At 33.6% G+C, this 15,349-nt stretch overlaps 1 protein-coding gene across 2 annotated transcripts in view; it reads right to left on the minus strand.

The window, feature by feature from the left end:
- Positions 1–471: 471 nt before the first annotated feature.
- Positions 472–15,349, minus strand: part of MBIP (MAP3K12 binding inhibitory protein 1) — a 36,189-nt gene continuing 21,311 nt past the window's right edge. The window contains exons 8-9 of one of the 2 annotated variants that reach the window (XM_069082267.1): positions 2,889–2,927; positions 472–1,051 (exon numbers count right to left, since the gene is read on the minus strand). In XM_069082267.1, coding sequence (XP_068938368.1) covers positions 947–1,051; positions 2,889–2,927 — 144 coding nt within the window. In that variant the 3' untranslated portion in view covers positions 472–946. Of the gene's footprint in view, positions 1,055–2,888; positions 2,928–15,349 lie in introns of both variants that reach the window. The other variant, XM_069082266.1, reaches the window with a different exon arrangement.

The following is a 15,349-nucleotide window of genomic DNA, read 5'->3' on the forward strand; positions in this document are numbered from 1 at the left end:
AGATGAGAGATCTTCAAACAAAAGCCCATGTTTGATATATTAGAGAGTAAAATATTGTTTAGGCATGGTGTGGATTAAAATCCTTTCCACTTCAAGACTCTGTGATTCTGATTATATTTTTGCATGCCTCAAATTTTCAAACATTTAAAATTATTGTAAATAAAAGCTAGATCAATGTTTTTTCGACACAAAATCAAAAAACTCAACTTAATAAAATCTAACAAATAGTGTACATACTGGCCTGGGTCCTATGATTTGAGTTCCATTAGTTTTGTTTATAGTTTTTTATGTAAACTTAGTTGCATCTCTTAATATTACTATTTCACCAATACAAAAAGAGATGAGCCACTGGACCACAAGATGAAGTTAGATTATAATTGTTAGAATATGATAATCTTTAGGAAAAGGTGGCATATGTGTTTACAGTACCTTGACTGTTTCTCAGAAAGATTAATTTCTACAAAATCAAGCTACATCAAAATTCCAATTATATTTATTTACATAAACAATGATATTTTTAAAAGACATTCTAAAAACAGGATACTTAACTATTAAAAAAACCCATCAAACACCAAAATTACAAATAAAAAATCTTTTAAAATAACATTACTTAAAATGAGGTTTATCCTTCTTGGTCCACAAATAATTACAGATAAAAATACAAATCTGCAAGTTAATTTTTGTTAGCTTTCTGAAAAAAAAAATACTAAAAACACCTCCTTTACAACAGAAGGGAATAAATTCTGACCCTTCTATTTTTAAAGTATTCACAAAATGTTTTTAAATACACTAGTAGGTTTTAGTTATTTATAGGACTGGACACCCACTTCTAGCAAAACTTAAAGAACATACTTTGGGGGAAAAGTCTGTCTAAAGAGATATACAGTAATTAAACAGTTCTTTAAGTTACATGTGTAACAAAAATAACAGCAATGAAGAGACTTCATTATGGAAGCTGATTAGTGACCATGGATTCTGTTTCATTTGATTTTCTTAGCAGAGCTTCCTTAAGGGCACTAATTTTCTCATCAAGTTCAGCCAATGAGTAGTTCTGCTGCAAACAATAAGGACACAAATTACTGAACAATAATAAATCACATTTCTACAGTGCTTTAAGGTTTACAAAATGCTTTCTTCACATTATCTCTAGGTAGTGGAAATATTTTAAGTTTTTTTTGGCCCAGATCTGTTCTTTCATTGCTATCAGTAGGGAATGGTCATCCATCAAAAGAAGACTGCCAACTAAAATTTTCAGTTGCTTAGGACACTGAAAGGTTAAATGACTAACCCACTGTCACACAGCTAGTACAAGTATTAGAAACAGGACTTAAACTCAGGTCATCCAGTCTGACTCCAAAGGTGGTTCTCCATCCACTAAACCACCTTTTTAATTTTTTTTTTTTTTGCTTTTGGAAGGGCAATTGGGGTTAAGTGACTTGCTCAAAGTCACATGGCTAGTAATTGTTAAGTGTCTGAGGCTGGATATGAGGTCAGGTCCTCCTGACTCCAGGGCCAGTGTTCTATTCACTGTGCCACCTAGCTGCCCCAAAACCAGTCTTTTCTCAGTGCAAATATTATTGTACACATTTTATAGATGAAAAACCGAGGCGGGACTTTAAAGGTCTAAATAGAGTTCTAAATATATTTAAAAGTCAGTATTTTGCCTCTCAAATGTGAAACTGATTTTATTTAACAAATAAATAAGAAAAACAAATATGAAATGTTAAAAATGATTATTAATTCTTCTCTTTATGTGACCTTAAAGAATCAAATTCTAGTAGCCATTTAAAAAGTGTTGTAATCAAGAAGATAATTAACATCAAAACTTCCTTATTCTGCAGTGTTCCTTTAAAGGCTATCCTAATGAAATAATCTTGTCAGTTATTTTTTTAATTTCCATCAGATTACACAGTACTACCACCACTGGAAAACAATACTTAAAAAATAATAAATAAAAAATGTCAAGTAAATAAGGAATGTACACTGACAGGAAAACAAAGAATATAAAAATTCAGTTTAAATAATAACAATAATAATAGCTAGCAGTTAAAAATTATTTTAATTGAAAATGTGCTTTACAAATTTTATCTCATTTGATTCTCACAACAATTCTGGGAGGTAGGTGCTATTATTATCCTAATTTTTACAGATAAGGAAACTGAGGCAGACAGAGGTTAAGTGACTTGCTCAGAGTCAAACAGCTAAGAAGTGTTAAGGCCACAATTGAACTCAGGTCTTCCTGACTCCAAGGCCAATGCTCTACCTATTTGTACCTAGCTGCCTGGTTTAAATTAATTATATGAACAAACTTTATAAGTCTTAGTAAAATTTTAAGCTACTAAAGTTTAAAACTGCACTTAGCGCTAAAAGCTTAAAACTAAATCCTTAGGATTCATGAAAGCAAATTAAGTAATTTCTTTCATATATATATATATATAAAATTTTTATCTATATAATATATATTTATATATACAATTTTTATTTATATAATATATATTCTTTTTGGAGGGGCAATTGGGGTTAAGTGACTTGCCCAAGGTCACATGGCTAGTTTTGTATTAAGTGTCTGAAGCCACATTTGAACTCAGGTCCTTCTGACTCCAGGGCAGGGTTCTATTCACTGTGCCACCTAGCCACCCCAAATTAAGTAACTGCTATTAGATACTTTGTTAAAAACAACTCTAGGCTATTTGAAATGTTAAAAACTTTCTATATTTTAAAAGAAGCACTATCATTCAGATTTTACTAATTGGCTCTTTTCTTAGCTTAATTCAAATTGATGAGATCTCTACTAATACCAGACAATTAAAATAGAAGGTTTTAATAATGGGCACAGTGTAAAGCAAAACCTACACATTAGAAACTGGAATGAAATTAAGATAACTTACTTGTGGTGGTTGCACTTTTCTTCTTTTTCCAGAAAAATTCTAATGAGAAACAGCAAAAAACAACCCAAAAACCCAAAGTCATTAATTTTTAAAAATCTGAGTGGCCAATTCTCTAGTAGAATATACAGTCTAGTATTCTGGTAGAATATACAGTCTCTATATGTATACTCCAGTCATTAATCCCTAGAACAAATTTCTAACAACAATTGCTTAAGACAGGCATGAAATGTTACCTTCCCAATTCAACAAATATTACTTCATTTCACACTTATGCATAGCACTAAGAAAGGCATTAGGCTTCTTGAGAATAGGTCTAGGTACAAAAGCCTAACTACTATGGAAAAGGTCAAAATGCTAGAAGGGATGATACTGCAAAATGGAAGATTAGATATTTTTAAGGCTGCATTTATGTTCTTACTCCTAACCCCTCCTGATGATGCATTTGAGATACTGGGTTCAGTAGAACTAGGAGAGCTTTCAAGCTTCTCTTCTTTCCCCTTCTAGAAAAGTGATTAATAGAAGGAAAATGTCATTAGGCTGAATGAATGGAATAGGGACTTGACTAAAATGGCAGAAGATGCTTATTTTTACTTCTAATTAAGGAGACCATCTTAAGGTTTGTTTTTTTCAAATTGAGTAAAAAATTCAAGCTCTTAAAATTCTGACAAAAGACTTAGGAAGAGTTTTTTGTGTGTGTTTGCTTTTTTTGCATGTGATTTAGAAAACTGTAACATAGACAATCACTAATTTAGAGTAGGAATTTGGAAACCAAAGGATCAAATAGCCTGGCCTCAAGCCTTTAAGGTTAGGTAGTATTAACATTCTCCTTTTACTGATGGAGCAACCCATTCGGACAACATAACAGGTCCTGAATTTAGCTTGAGGCATAACTTAGGCAAATAAAACCACCCCATCCCAGGTCAAGTGACTAGCCTATGGTCATTCATACAGTGGGACAGAAGAGTAAGTAGTTAAGTGAAGGAGGGGCTAAATCTTAGGTTTCTACCAAAAGAGACAGAATTATGTGGGGACATCTGATTAACACTAACTATATACTATCTACCAATACTTTTTAAAGAATTCATTTAGGTTCGTCAAATATTTATTAAGTATCTACTATATATGCAAACATTACACTAGATGATGAGGATAGAAAATAAAAAATTCAAGTCTTTCCCTTAAAAGAACTAATACTCTTTTTTTTTTTTTAAAGCAACTGGGGTTAAGTAACCTGCTCAAGGTTACAGGGCCAGTTATTTATGGGTGTGGTGCTAAGTGTCTGAGGTCATCCCAACACTGGGGCTAGTGCTCTTACTCCCTGAGCCACCTGGCTGCCCCTAAGAACTAATATTCTTAAGAGCATATATAAAAGGAACAAAGATTTTATCTATTTACACATGCACACATAAAAAGGGTAGAAAGTAAAGGAAAAACTGGACAAAGAGCTCTAGAAAATTTAAGCTAAGAAAAGCATTAGTAGCTGGGCAAGAAGAAGGATCAGAGGTATAGTGCTAGGGTTAGAGACACAAGACAAGTGTTCAGGAAAACCATTTAACAACTTCTCCCTGAGATGGTATTTCCAAACACAGGCAGGACAAGTGTTTAAGAGTTTACTTGTCCATATTCAGTCTCACACATACACACAATCAGATTTTCATATGCTTGGTGAAAATGAATTATTGTTCTCCGACTTGATTGCCCACTTTTTTTTAAATATGTTGTATAAATGGTACTTTTAAAAAGTTAAAATCCTTTAGCTAAAATTTCATATATTGTAGAAATCAAAATTCAGACTAACCTTTTAAAAAAATAATGGCCTAATCAATACTGTTACTAACAAAAATTAAATTATTTTAATTTAATTTTTTCCTTTATTACTAAAATTTAAATACATAGTAAAGAAAGGAAAAGAAACATTATAAACATAAATAAAAAAAGAAAAAAGAGCAAATCATGTGCAAAGCAGAATGTAAGAGAATTCAGAATATATAGCAATAAATTTCCATTTCAAGAAAGCTTATATAATACTTCATGTTGTGTCAAGAGCTGTCCACTTTTTTTTGCTTCCTTGTAAGTTTTCTTTTGTTTTCTGCTGTGCACTTTCTACTTTGTATGATGTCCCCATGCTACAATTAAGCTCAGATTTTTTTTTTTATATATATACATGTACACATACATACATATATAGATTAACTTTCCCTGGCAAATTCTACATCTGATCTTTGTTTTTATATCTGTGCATATCTATTTCCTATCCCTCCTAACTCCTCTAATTTTACTTCTACTGGCTACCTTGCCCTCCTATTACTTAACCTCCCTGCCCCCCCCCCAGCCCCCGCCTCCTCTATAACCTCCTAGAACCTATACCTTCACTCTTGGCATTTTATTTTTTCCTGAATTTATAAGACTTTTATACTCTTGTGCATAAATATATATATATATATATGTATATCCCTCTTGAACCCATTCCTGATAAAAATAGGTTTCTAAAACTAACAGCCCTCCTCCCCCAAATCTAATTTAATTCTAAGAAAAGTCTATTAGGTACATACTGCAGGCAAGGCTCAGCATTAAGTGCTTGGGGAGACAAACAAATAGTTGCTGTCTTCAAGAGGCTTGCTTTCTATTGGATGACATCATATACAAAAATGAGTAAATATAGTAAAAGTAGTAATTTCAGGAACAAGAAGGGGCGGGGTGGGGGGGGAGGAGGAGTAGAAGAAAAGAAGCATTTCAGTAAGTGACACGTGAACTGAGCTCCGAAGGAAGTTAGTGATTTTAAAAGGTAAAGGAGAGGAGGCAGTTCACGCCAGGTATAAGGAACAGCCTGTACAAAGCCACAAAGATAGCAGATGGAATGTTAATTCAGGTCAAAGCTAGTAAGCCACTTTGGCTGGGATGTAAAGTGCATGAGAAGTAACATGAATTACATCTAAAAAGGTAGGTGAGAGCCTGATATTTAAAGTGCCAGGCTTAGGAATTTTATACCAGAAACAAAAGGGAGCCATTGAAGATTTCTAAGAAGGGCAGTGACTTGGTCAGACCTATTTTAGTAATAATAACTCAGCAGACTTGGGGAGAATATATTGGAGAAAAGAACAAAAGTAATAAGACTTCTTTGGAGGTTATTTCAATACTTCAAGACAAGAGACCCCGAACCAGGGTAGTGGCCCTGTGAATGAAGAGAAGGAAAACTTCTAAAGGAAGAATCATTAAGACTTTTAAAGTGATCAGTTATGGAATATATTACATGAAAGAGGGAAAAAAAATGTCAAGGATGACTGACTTTGTGGGTTAGAACCTTATGTAAATAGTATAATGGGAGTATCCAAAAAAGAAAAAGGGAAAAAAAAATGGAGGATGGACATGTTTAGAAAAAAAAATAGAGTTCTATTTCAGACATGTCAAGTTTAAGGTGCCAAGGAGCCATCTTTAGATAAGATATATCCATTACCTCCTGGATATCTCATCTAAAGACGGCTCCCTGGCACCTTAAACTTGACATGTCTGAAATGAAACTCTTTATATATGCAGGCATTCCCAGGAAAGGCAGTCTTCAAAACTGACTAACTTTCAGTATTCAAAGAATTTCTAGAAATTGGTCAGGCCCCCGAAGGTAAGCTGGACAAGTAAGATCCATTTCTTAGAAGGAAATTCTACTTTAGCACATGCAGTTTTAGTATGATTTAATACCTAGAATAATATCTCTGACAATACTGCAAACCAAATTGTTAATACAGATGTGGCACAGTAAAATATTTGTTTCCCACTTCTGTCCTATTATTGCAATGGATTCATAATCTAATTGAAATGGATATTGCCTCCAATCTGATGCAAATTCTTGTCCATACTCTTCCCCAACACTTTCAAAGGGTCTAATCACCATTCTGAAGCATTCAGGACCTTTAAAAATTTCATTACTCCTTACCATCACAACATGACTGGTCCACCTTCTTTTTAGAGAATCACATAATCTCAGAATTGGATCTCAGAAGACACAGAGAACAATCTATACCTGAACAAGAATCCCCTCTATAACATATTTAACAAACAGTCATTCTGCCTTTCCTTGAAGACTTCCAGTAAAGGTAAAATCTCTTGCAAGGTAGCTCATTCCATGAGAGGATAACTAATTTTTTTGGAAAAGTTTTTCCTCATATTAAACCTAAATTTATCTCACTGCAACTTCTACCTGCCCTCTGGGATCAAGTAGAAAAAAATCTCTGTTACTTTTTCTATATGAAAGGCTTTCAAAATACTTGAAGTCACATTCTCCCAAACGTTTTCTTCTCCAAGCTATATAAATTTCCAGGTCCTTCAACTGATCTTTATTTTGGTATAATCTCTATGCCCCAGACCAATACGACTCTCCAGATGGTAAGTGTCTTTCCCAAACTGTGGTATCCAGAACTAAAAACAATACACAAGGCTCTATTCCTTTTCTATTCTCTTTAAATTTTAAACCTGGTGACTTCAGTGGCTCCCATGTTTTAATCATTATTTCTATACAGATGACTAGCCCTGGTGTTTCTCTTGACCTCCATCCATATATGTATATATCCAACTGAGTATTTCAAATTGGATGGCATCTCACATCACATCCCAAACTGAACTCATCTCACCTCTCTCCCTTCTGATCTTCCCTATTTCTGTCAAGGGGACCACCACTTTCTTAGCCACCTAGGTTTGCAACTTCCAACATTATTCCTAAGTTCTGACTCCCCCTTCACCCTACATACCCAATCAGACACCAAATCTTGCTATTTCTAACTTCACAATATCTCTTCTCTGTCCCCTTCTCTTTACTCATACAGCTATTACCCTAGCTTAAGTATGTATCACTTTTTTCCTGGACTATTGTAACAATCTAATAACTTATCTCCTTACCTTAAGCTTCTCCAATTCATCTAAGCCTTAAACCTTCTCCAATTCATCATGTACATATCTATCAAAGTGATTTTCTTGAAGTGTAATTTCACTTCACTACTCAAAACTCCAATGGCTCCCTATTGCCCCTAGGATCAAATATAAGCCCCTGTTTACCTGTCAAAACCCTTCACCATCTGCCTCCAACACATAACACAATTTCTTGGCTTTATTCAGACTTATTCCCCATGCCTTATCATGCCCCTCCCTTGATACCTTCACTTCTTGGAATCTCTAGAATCATCAAAACTCAGTTCAAACCCCATCTCTTGTAGAGGAACTTTCCTGATTCTCCTAGCTACTAATACATCCCCTCAAAATCACTTTTTATCTATACTGTATATGCTTATTTATAGATAAAAGAAAGAAAGAAAGAGAAAGAAAAGGAAAGGAAGGAAGAGGATTGGTTTAGCATAATATTCTTGAAGAAATTATGTTCTTTTTAAAAATAATCATTGCTTCCTTTTCCAGATATTCACCAACCATCCTTACAGTACATTCTTGAATGTTCACAGGAAACCAGAGGCAAATACACTGCCATGTTGTCTGCAGATTCCTTTCTTTTTTAGGAAATAAGAAATTTCTCTGTCTTTGGTCCTGTGGTATCTTTCCTATTCTCAACAATCATTCAAAGATAAATGTGAAAAGTTCAATAAAACACACTTGCCTGGTCTTTCAGTATTCAAGAATGCATGTGAGGTAGATGATTTGAAAATCATCAAGGGAAGCCAGATTTCCTTTTTCTATTTCCCTATTCATCTTGGGTATCAACTCACTATTAGCCATTTTTGTTTTGTCTTTTTTACTCCTAAGATTATTCTTAGGATGACTAAGAAGAAAGGACTAAAGAACATGTTATTGTTCTAACCACCCTGAGCAGAGGTGATAAATGTTATGAGAGGTACAAACAATATGCTAGGAGAACAAAGAAGATTACTTTCAGCTAAGAGGGATCAGGAAGAGTGCCATGAAGGAGATGATATTTTGAATTGGGCCTTAAACAACAATGCAAGGAAAGGCAGAAGCATGGAGGAAGGCAGAAGGAATGATTAGGAAAGTATATTTCAAGTGTAAAAAAAAATAGGAATAAAGGTATAGTGGCAAACACATGACCTGTTTGGGGAGCAGAAGTCTAGCTTGTCAGGAGCTTGTAGAATAAGGGGAAAGCTAATGTAGTGATAGTGAGACTAGAGAGGAAGGAATAGCTAAAGAAGATAATTCATAGGTAATGTCAACAAGGCTTAACAAATGATTGAAACTAGAAGACTGACTTGAAGTCCAGCACCTTTTCTACTAGACCATACAAATAACTTCTACCCACAGCTGTGACTCCTGTGTTGTGGAGCAAAGGAAAGCAAGTCTAATTCCTGTTCCACATAGCAGCCCTTTATGATATGATAGCTATTATGTCCTAAATCTTTGCTCTTCTAAGTTAAACACACCCAGTTTTTTCAACTGCATATAGAATATAGCATATGTTATAAATATATATATGTATACAGAGAGAGAGAGAGAGAGAAAGAGAGAGAGAGAGAGAGAGAGAGAGAGAGAGATAATGTCATATTATATATATATATATATATTGCATACTCTCCAGTGCCCACCTAAGTTCCCATCCTGGTCACCATCCTTTAGATCTCATTAATATTCAAATATAATTGGGATTTTATCTATTTAGAAACTCCCTCCTGCAATGCAGAATGCCACTTACCCATGCCTGTCATTCTGTGAAATTCTTGTCTATGTTTTCCTATAAACTTACCAGAGAAGTCACCCCAAATACTGGAGGCTTTCCTCACATTGTGAGGGTAGCTGTGAAACTCTGTGACTTCTTACTTGTCATCTCTCACCCTCATCATGTGACCATCTCCTCAATATTGTAAAAGAGGCCATACAAGGAGGCATTTTGCTTGACCCAATTGAATGCTTTTTCATAAATAAAAAGCCCAATGGTCTCAAATATTCGTTATGTCTTTTAGTCACCTGAGAAAAGGTAAACATTTAATTCACTGTTGAATATTATTCCCTAATAATATCCTCAGATGCTCTTGATTCTTCTATAGGTAACACTCATTGAGACTTTACATACACTTGAGAGTAGATGTGTAGATCGGAAATTATTTCTCTTCATTACCTTTTAAGGTATTAATACAATCTTCTATTTCTTCCTTTATTAGCGCCTTTTCCTTTAGAGACTATGTGTGTGTGTGTGTGTGTGTGTGTCATGATCTCAGACAAAGAAAATGCAAAAATACATCCAGTAAAAGAAGGAAACTACATCTTGCTAAAAGGTACCATCGACTATGAAATAACAACAATATCTAAACATATATACACCAAATGGTATAGAATCCAAATTTCCAAAAAAAAAAAAGTTACATGAGGAAACAGACAGTACAACTATATTAGCAGGGGACCTCAACTCTCTCCTTTCAGAACTCGATAAATCTAAACACAAAATAAACAAGAAAAAAGTTAAGGAGGTGATTAGAAGTTGTTAAAGTTAGATGTGACAGACCTCTGAAGAAAGCTTAGTGGGGATAAAAAGGAATATACCTTTTTCTCAGCAGTACATCGTACCTACACAAGAACTAAGGCATTAAAACCTCACAATAAAATGTAGAAAGGCAGAAATATTAAATGCATCCTTTTCAGATCATGAGGCAATAAAAATTATATCCCATAGAGGGAAGTGGAAAGACAGATTAAAAATTAATTGAAAACTAAATAAATAATCTAATTCTAATGAGTGGGTCACAGAACAAATCTCATAAATAATCAATAATTTCATCAAAGAGAATGACAATCACAAGACAATTTATTAAAATTTATGCGATGTAAGTGCATAAGCAGTGCTTGGAGAAAATTTTCTATCTCTAAATGCTTACACATCAACAAGAAAGCAAAAGAGTAGATTGATGAAATGGGCATTCAATTTAAAAAGTTAGAAAAAGAACAAATTAAAAATTACCAATTAAACACCAAAGGAAAATCCAGGAAATCAAAACAGACATTAATATGAATGAAAGTAAATGAAAAAAAAAATGAAAAAAGTAAATGAAAAAAAAAAGTAATCTGAAAGTAAGAAAAACACTAAATTAATAAAGAAAATTAAGAACTGGTCCTAAAGGGAGAACCCCCCTCCCCAAATAGATAAACCACTGCTTAATTTGATTATAAAAAAAAAAAAGAAAACCAAGTTACTAGTGTCAAAAATGAAGATTGAATTCACCACCAATAAAGAGAAAATTAAAACAATAATTAGGAGCTACTTTGCCCAACTGTATTCTAAAAAATCTGATAATGTAAGTGAAATGGATGAATATTTACAAAAATATACGTTGCCCAGATTAACAGAAAAGCAAACAGAATACTTAAATAACTATATTTTAGAAAAAGAAACTGAACAAGCTATCAATGAACTCTATCAAAAAAAAAAACATCCCCATGGCCAGATGGATTTGATTTACACGTGAACTCTACCAATCATTTAAAGAACAATTAATTTCAATACCATATAAACTATTTGGGAAAACAGGAAAGAAGGAGTCCTATGAAGTTTCTTTCATGACACAAATATAGTGATGATACTTAAGCCAGGAAGAGCCAAAACAGAGAAAGAAAATGACAGATTTCCCTAATGAATACTAAGGTTAATTTTTAAATAAAATACTAGCAAGGAGATTACAGCAATACATCACAAGGATCATATACTATGACCAAGTAGGTTTTATACAAGGAATACAGGGCTGCTTTAGTATTAGTAAAACTGTCAGCATAACTGATCCTGTCAATAACAAAACTAACAGAAATCATATGATTATCTCAATAGATGCTGAAAAAGCTTTTGAAAAAAATAAAGTATCTATTTGTATTAAAAACACTAAAGAATACTGAAAAGAAATGAAGAAAAGAAAGGAGTATCTGTCCAAAATCATCAGTAAACATTATGGGAAAATAGTTAGAAGTCTTCCTAAATAATAGCAGGGATGAAATAAGGATGCCCATTATCACCAGTATTATTTAATATTGTACTAGAAATGTTAGCTTTAGCAATATATGAAGAAAAAGAAATAGAAGGAATTAGAATAGGCAATGAGGAAATAAAAACTATCACTCTTTGTAATGGGTATGATGGTATACTTAGAGGATCCTAGAAAATCAACTAAAAATGTGAAATAATTAACAACTTTATGAAAGTCACAGGATATAAAATAAACCAACAGAGACCAGCAGCAAGATATAGAGAAATTCTATTTAAAATAACGGTAGAGTATAAAATAGTTGGGAGTCTACCTGCCAAGACAAACCCAGGAACTATATGAACACATTTACAAAACATGTTTTACACAAAGTCAGATCTACACAATTGAAAAAGTATCAACTGCTCATGGGTAGGCTGAATTAATACAATAAAAATGAAAATTTTACCTAAATCAATCTACTTATTCAGTGCCACGCCAATCAATCTACCAAAAAATTATTTTGTGGAGCTAAAAAAATATCAAAATTCATCTGGAAGAACAAGAGGTCAAGAATATCAAGGGAATTAATAAAAAAAAAGTGCAAAGGATGATAGTAACTGTAACAGTCCTTAAATTACATTATAAAGTGGAAAGCATCAAAACTCTCTGGTACTGGCCAAGTGGAATAGATTAGGTACAAAACATACAGTAGTAAATGACCATAGTCATCTAGTGTTTGATAACCTAAAAACTCCAGCTTCTGTGATAAGAACTCACTAGCTGACAAAAACTGCCTGGAAAACGGGAAAATAGTTTGGCAGAAACTAGGTATAGACCAACATCTTACACAATATACTAAGATAAGGTCAAAAATAGGTATGAGATTTAAACATGAAGGGTTAGCAAATCTGCAGAGCAAAGAATAGTTTACTTGTCAAATCTATGGAGAAGGGAAGAATTTGTGACAAATAAGACACAGAAAGCATTATGAAATATAAAATGGATAATTCTGATTACATTAAAAAGGTTTTGCACAAACAACACCAATGCAACCAAGATTAAATGGAAAGCAGAAAGCTGGAAAATAATTTTTACAGCCAGGGTCTCTGATGAAGGTCTTTCTCACACACAAATCATTAAAGAATATGATCAGATGTTTTTCAGATGAAGAAATCAAAGCTATCTATAGTCATATGCAAAAATGCTCTAAATCACCATTGATTAGAGAAATGCAAATTAAAATAACTCTAAGGTACCACCTCACCCCTATCAGATTGGCTAAAATGACAGAAAAGGAAAATGATAAATGTGGGAGAGAATGTAGGAATTTGTTTTGTATGTCTATACATATCTGTAATGAGTTGTTTTTTTCCCTTCTCAGTTAGTGGGGAAGTGAGAGGGAGGAGGGGGAGAATTAAAGAATTGAAAATAAAACAAAATTGAATTTAAAAAAAGTATAGAGGTACATGATAAAATAAAAAATTAATAAACTGGACTTACTTTCTACTAATTTTCTCTGCTTTATACTTACATTGCCCATCTTTCTTCTTTGTAAGACTTAACAAATTTACTAATGTTGACTTTTGCAAACATTTCCCTGTTTGGCAGTTAAGTCCTATATCACATCTGCTGACTAACGTAGTTTTTTTTTGTTATTTTGGTCTCTGTATGCTAAATTAGTTTACATTGGTTAAACTTAAAAAAGTTATTATAATCATTGCTATTACTTCTGTTGTCAACTTACCATTCTGAAAGTCAATTACTTTTTAAAAAAGTTTAGAATTAAATTGTTTCAGTTATACAACCATACCATTTTTTAAATGTTAGTCTCTTGGTTTTTGACTAATTTTGAACTTCATTAATGGGCTGAGTATAAGACAGCTGATCTAGGGATTACTCCCATAAAAAGAACAAGAACATCTGTTTCCCTGAGAATCAATCTAACTTACTAGGGAGAGGTTGTCATGAATTTTTTTGGCCAGGGAAACCATGAAACAATGAAAACTACAAAATGGCCTTCAGTCCTGAGTTGTTGTCTTTTACTTCTGCAGCAATGGTAGCAGAGGGACAGGAAAGACAGCAGCAAAAGGTGTTAAGAATCAGTTTTTAGACAACTATAAATTTAAAATTAACACTTTAGAAGTGAGCCTGTTGCTCAATGACCAACAAGCAGACATAGTGCCAGAGGAGCAGAATCACAACAGGCTAACATTTTTACTTTAAAAAAAAAAGAGGAAAAAAAGGGAGTTGTACTTAAATGAAAGGATGCCTCATAGGTACTCCTTGAAGAGATAAAGGAGATGGTAGATAGATTTTATTGTATATCCAAAGGCAACAAGAAATAATATTTCATGGGATAGTAGGCACCATATATTGCAGTACTACTAATAAATATTTTCCAAAAACACCACCATAAAAATAACTGTACCTCTGTCAATGTCCTTTTAAAAATGTGATTCAATTTAAAATATATAGACTGTTAAAAGATATGTGATTCTTAACACCTTCTGCTGCCATCTCTCCTGTCTCTCTGAAAAGGCCAAATTACTGGGTATGTTTTGGCTATTATATCATATTATTAACCCATATTGATCTGGCAGTCCAGTAAAACCCTCAGATGCTCCCCCCCGCATATAGTATTTTACAGATTGGTCTACCCAATTCCTATACTGGCAAAGCTAATTTTTTTGAATCGGTGTGTAGGAGTTTACATTATCTCTAATAGAATAGTCCAATTAGATTTGGTCCATTGTACCTGGTCCAAAGTTTTCCTTTTTAATGTTAGTGAAACTAGGAAAATAATCTGTTTCAAGAATGTTGCATGGAGTAAAGGAGAATAAAAATTAGGCAAAGGTCAATTGATTTTACAGTTAGATCATTGTTGACTTTTGAGAAAAGTTGCCTTTTTTTTTTTTGGAGGGCAAATGGGGTTAAGTGACTTGCCCAAAGTCATGTGGCTAGTAAGTGTGTCAAGTGTCTGAGGCCACATTTGAACTCAGGTCCTCCTGACTCCAGGGCTGGTGATCTATTCACTGTGCTACCTAGCTGCCCCAAGAGAAAAGTTTAAATAGAGAGGCAAGATCACAAGGAAATAACTAATGGGAGGAAATACGTTCATTATTATCTCTTGCTTGAACTACTTTCAAAGCTTTCTAACCGATTTCCTTGTGATGGCCTCATTTTTCTAGACAATCCCTCATATAGGTGCCAAAATAAATTTTCTTATGTACAATTCTAGCCATATCACTTCACTGCTTAAAAACTTTCAGTGACTTCCTATGTTGCATAATGGACCATATATAAAGACAGGTATTTAGGTTCTTCCACAATATAGTTGTAACCTATATTTCTAGCCTTTTTAAAATGAATCCCCTTCACATAAGCTATGTTCCTATGTTCCATCCAAACTATTGTTTCCCCATCTTGTTCTGCCAACCAACTCCTGCCTATGTGTGTTCACCAAGGTTTCTGTCCATGTTTTGAAATGGACCTTCTCAATGTCATTTATGAAAAACTTTTGTCTTTCAAGATTAGCTCAGATGTCACTTCTTCAATGAATGCTGACTTTGA

The sequence above is a fragment of the Petaurus breviceps genome, unplaced genomic scaffold, assembly GCF_028583685.1.
Source record: "Petaurus breviceps papuanus isolate PSGF00001 unplaced genomic scaffold, PetGlider_PUasm1.0 164, whole genome shotgun sequence".
In the NCBI taxonomy this organism is placed as follows: Eukaryota; Metazoa; Chordata; class Mammalia; order Diprotodontia; family Petauridae; genus Petaurus; species Petaurus breviceps.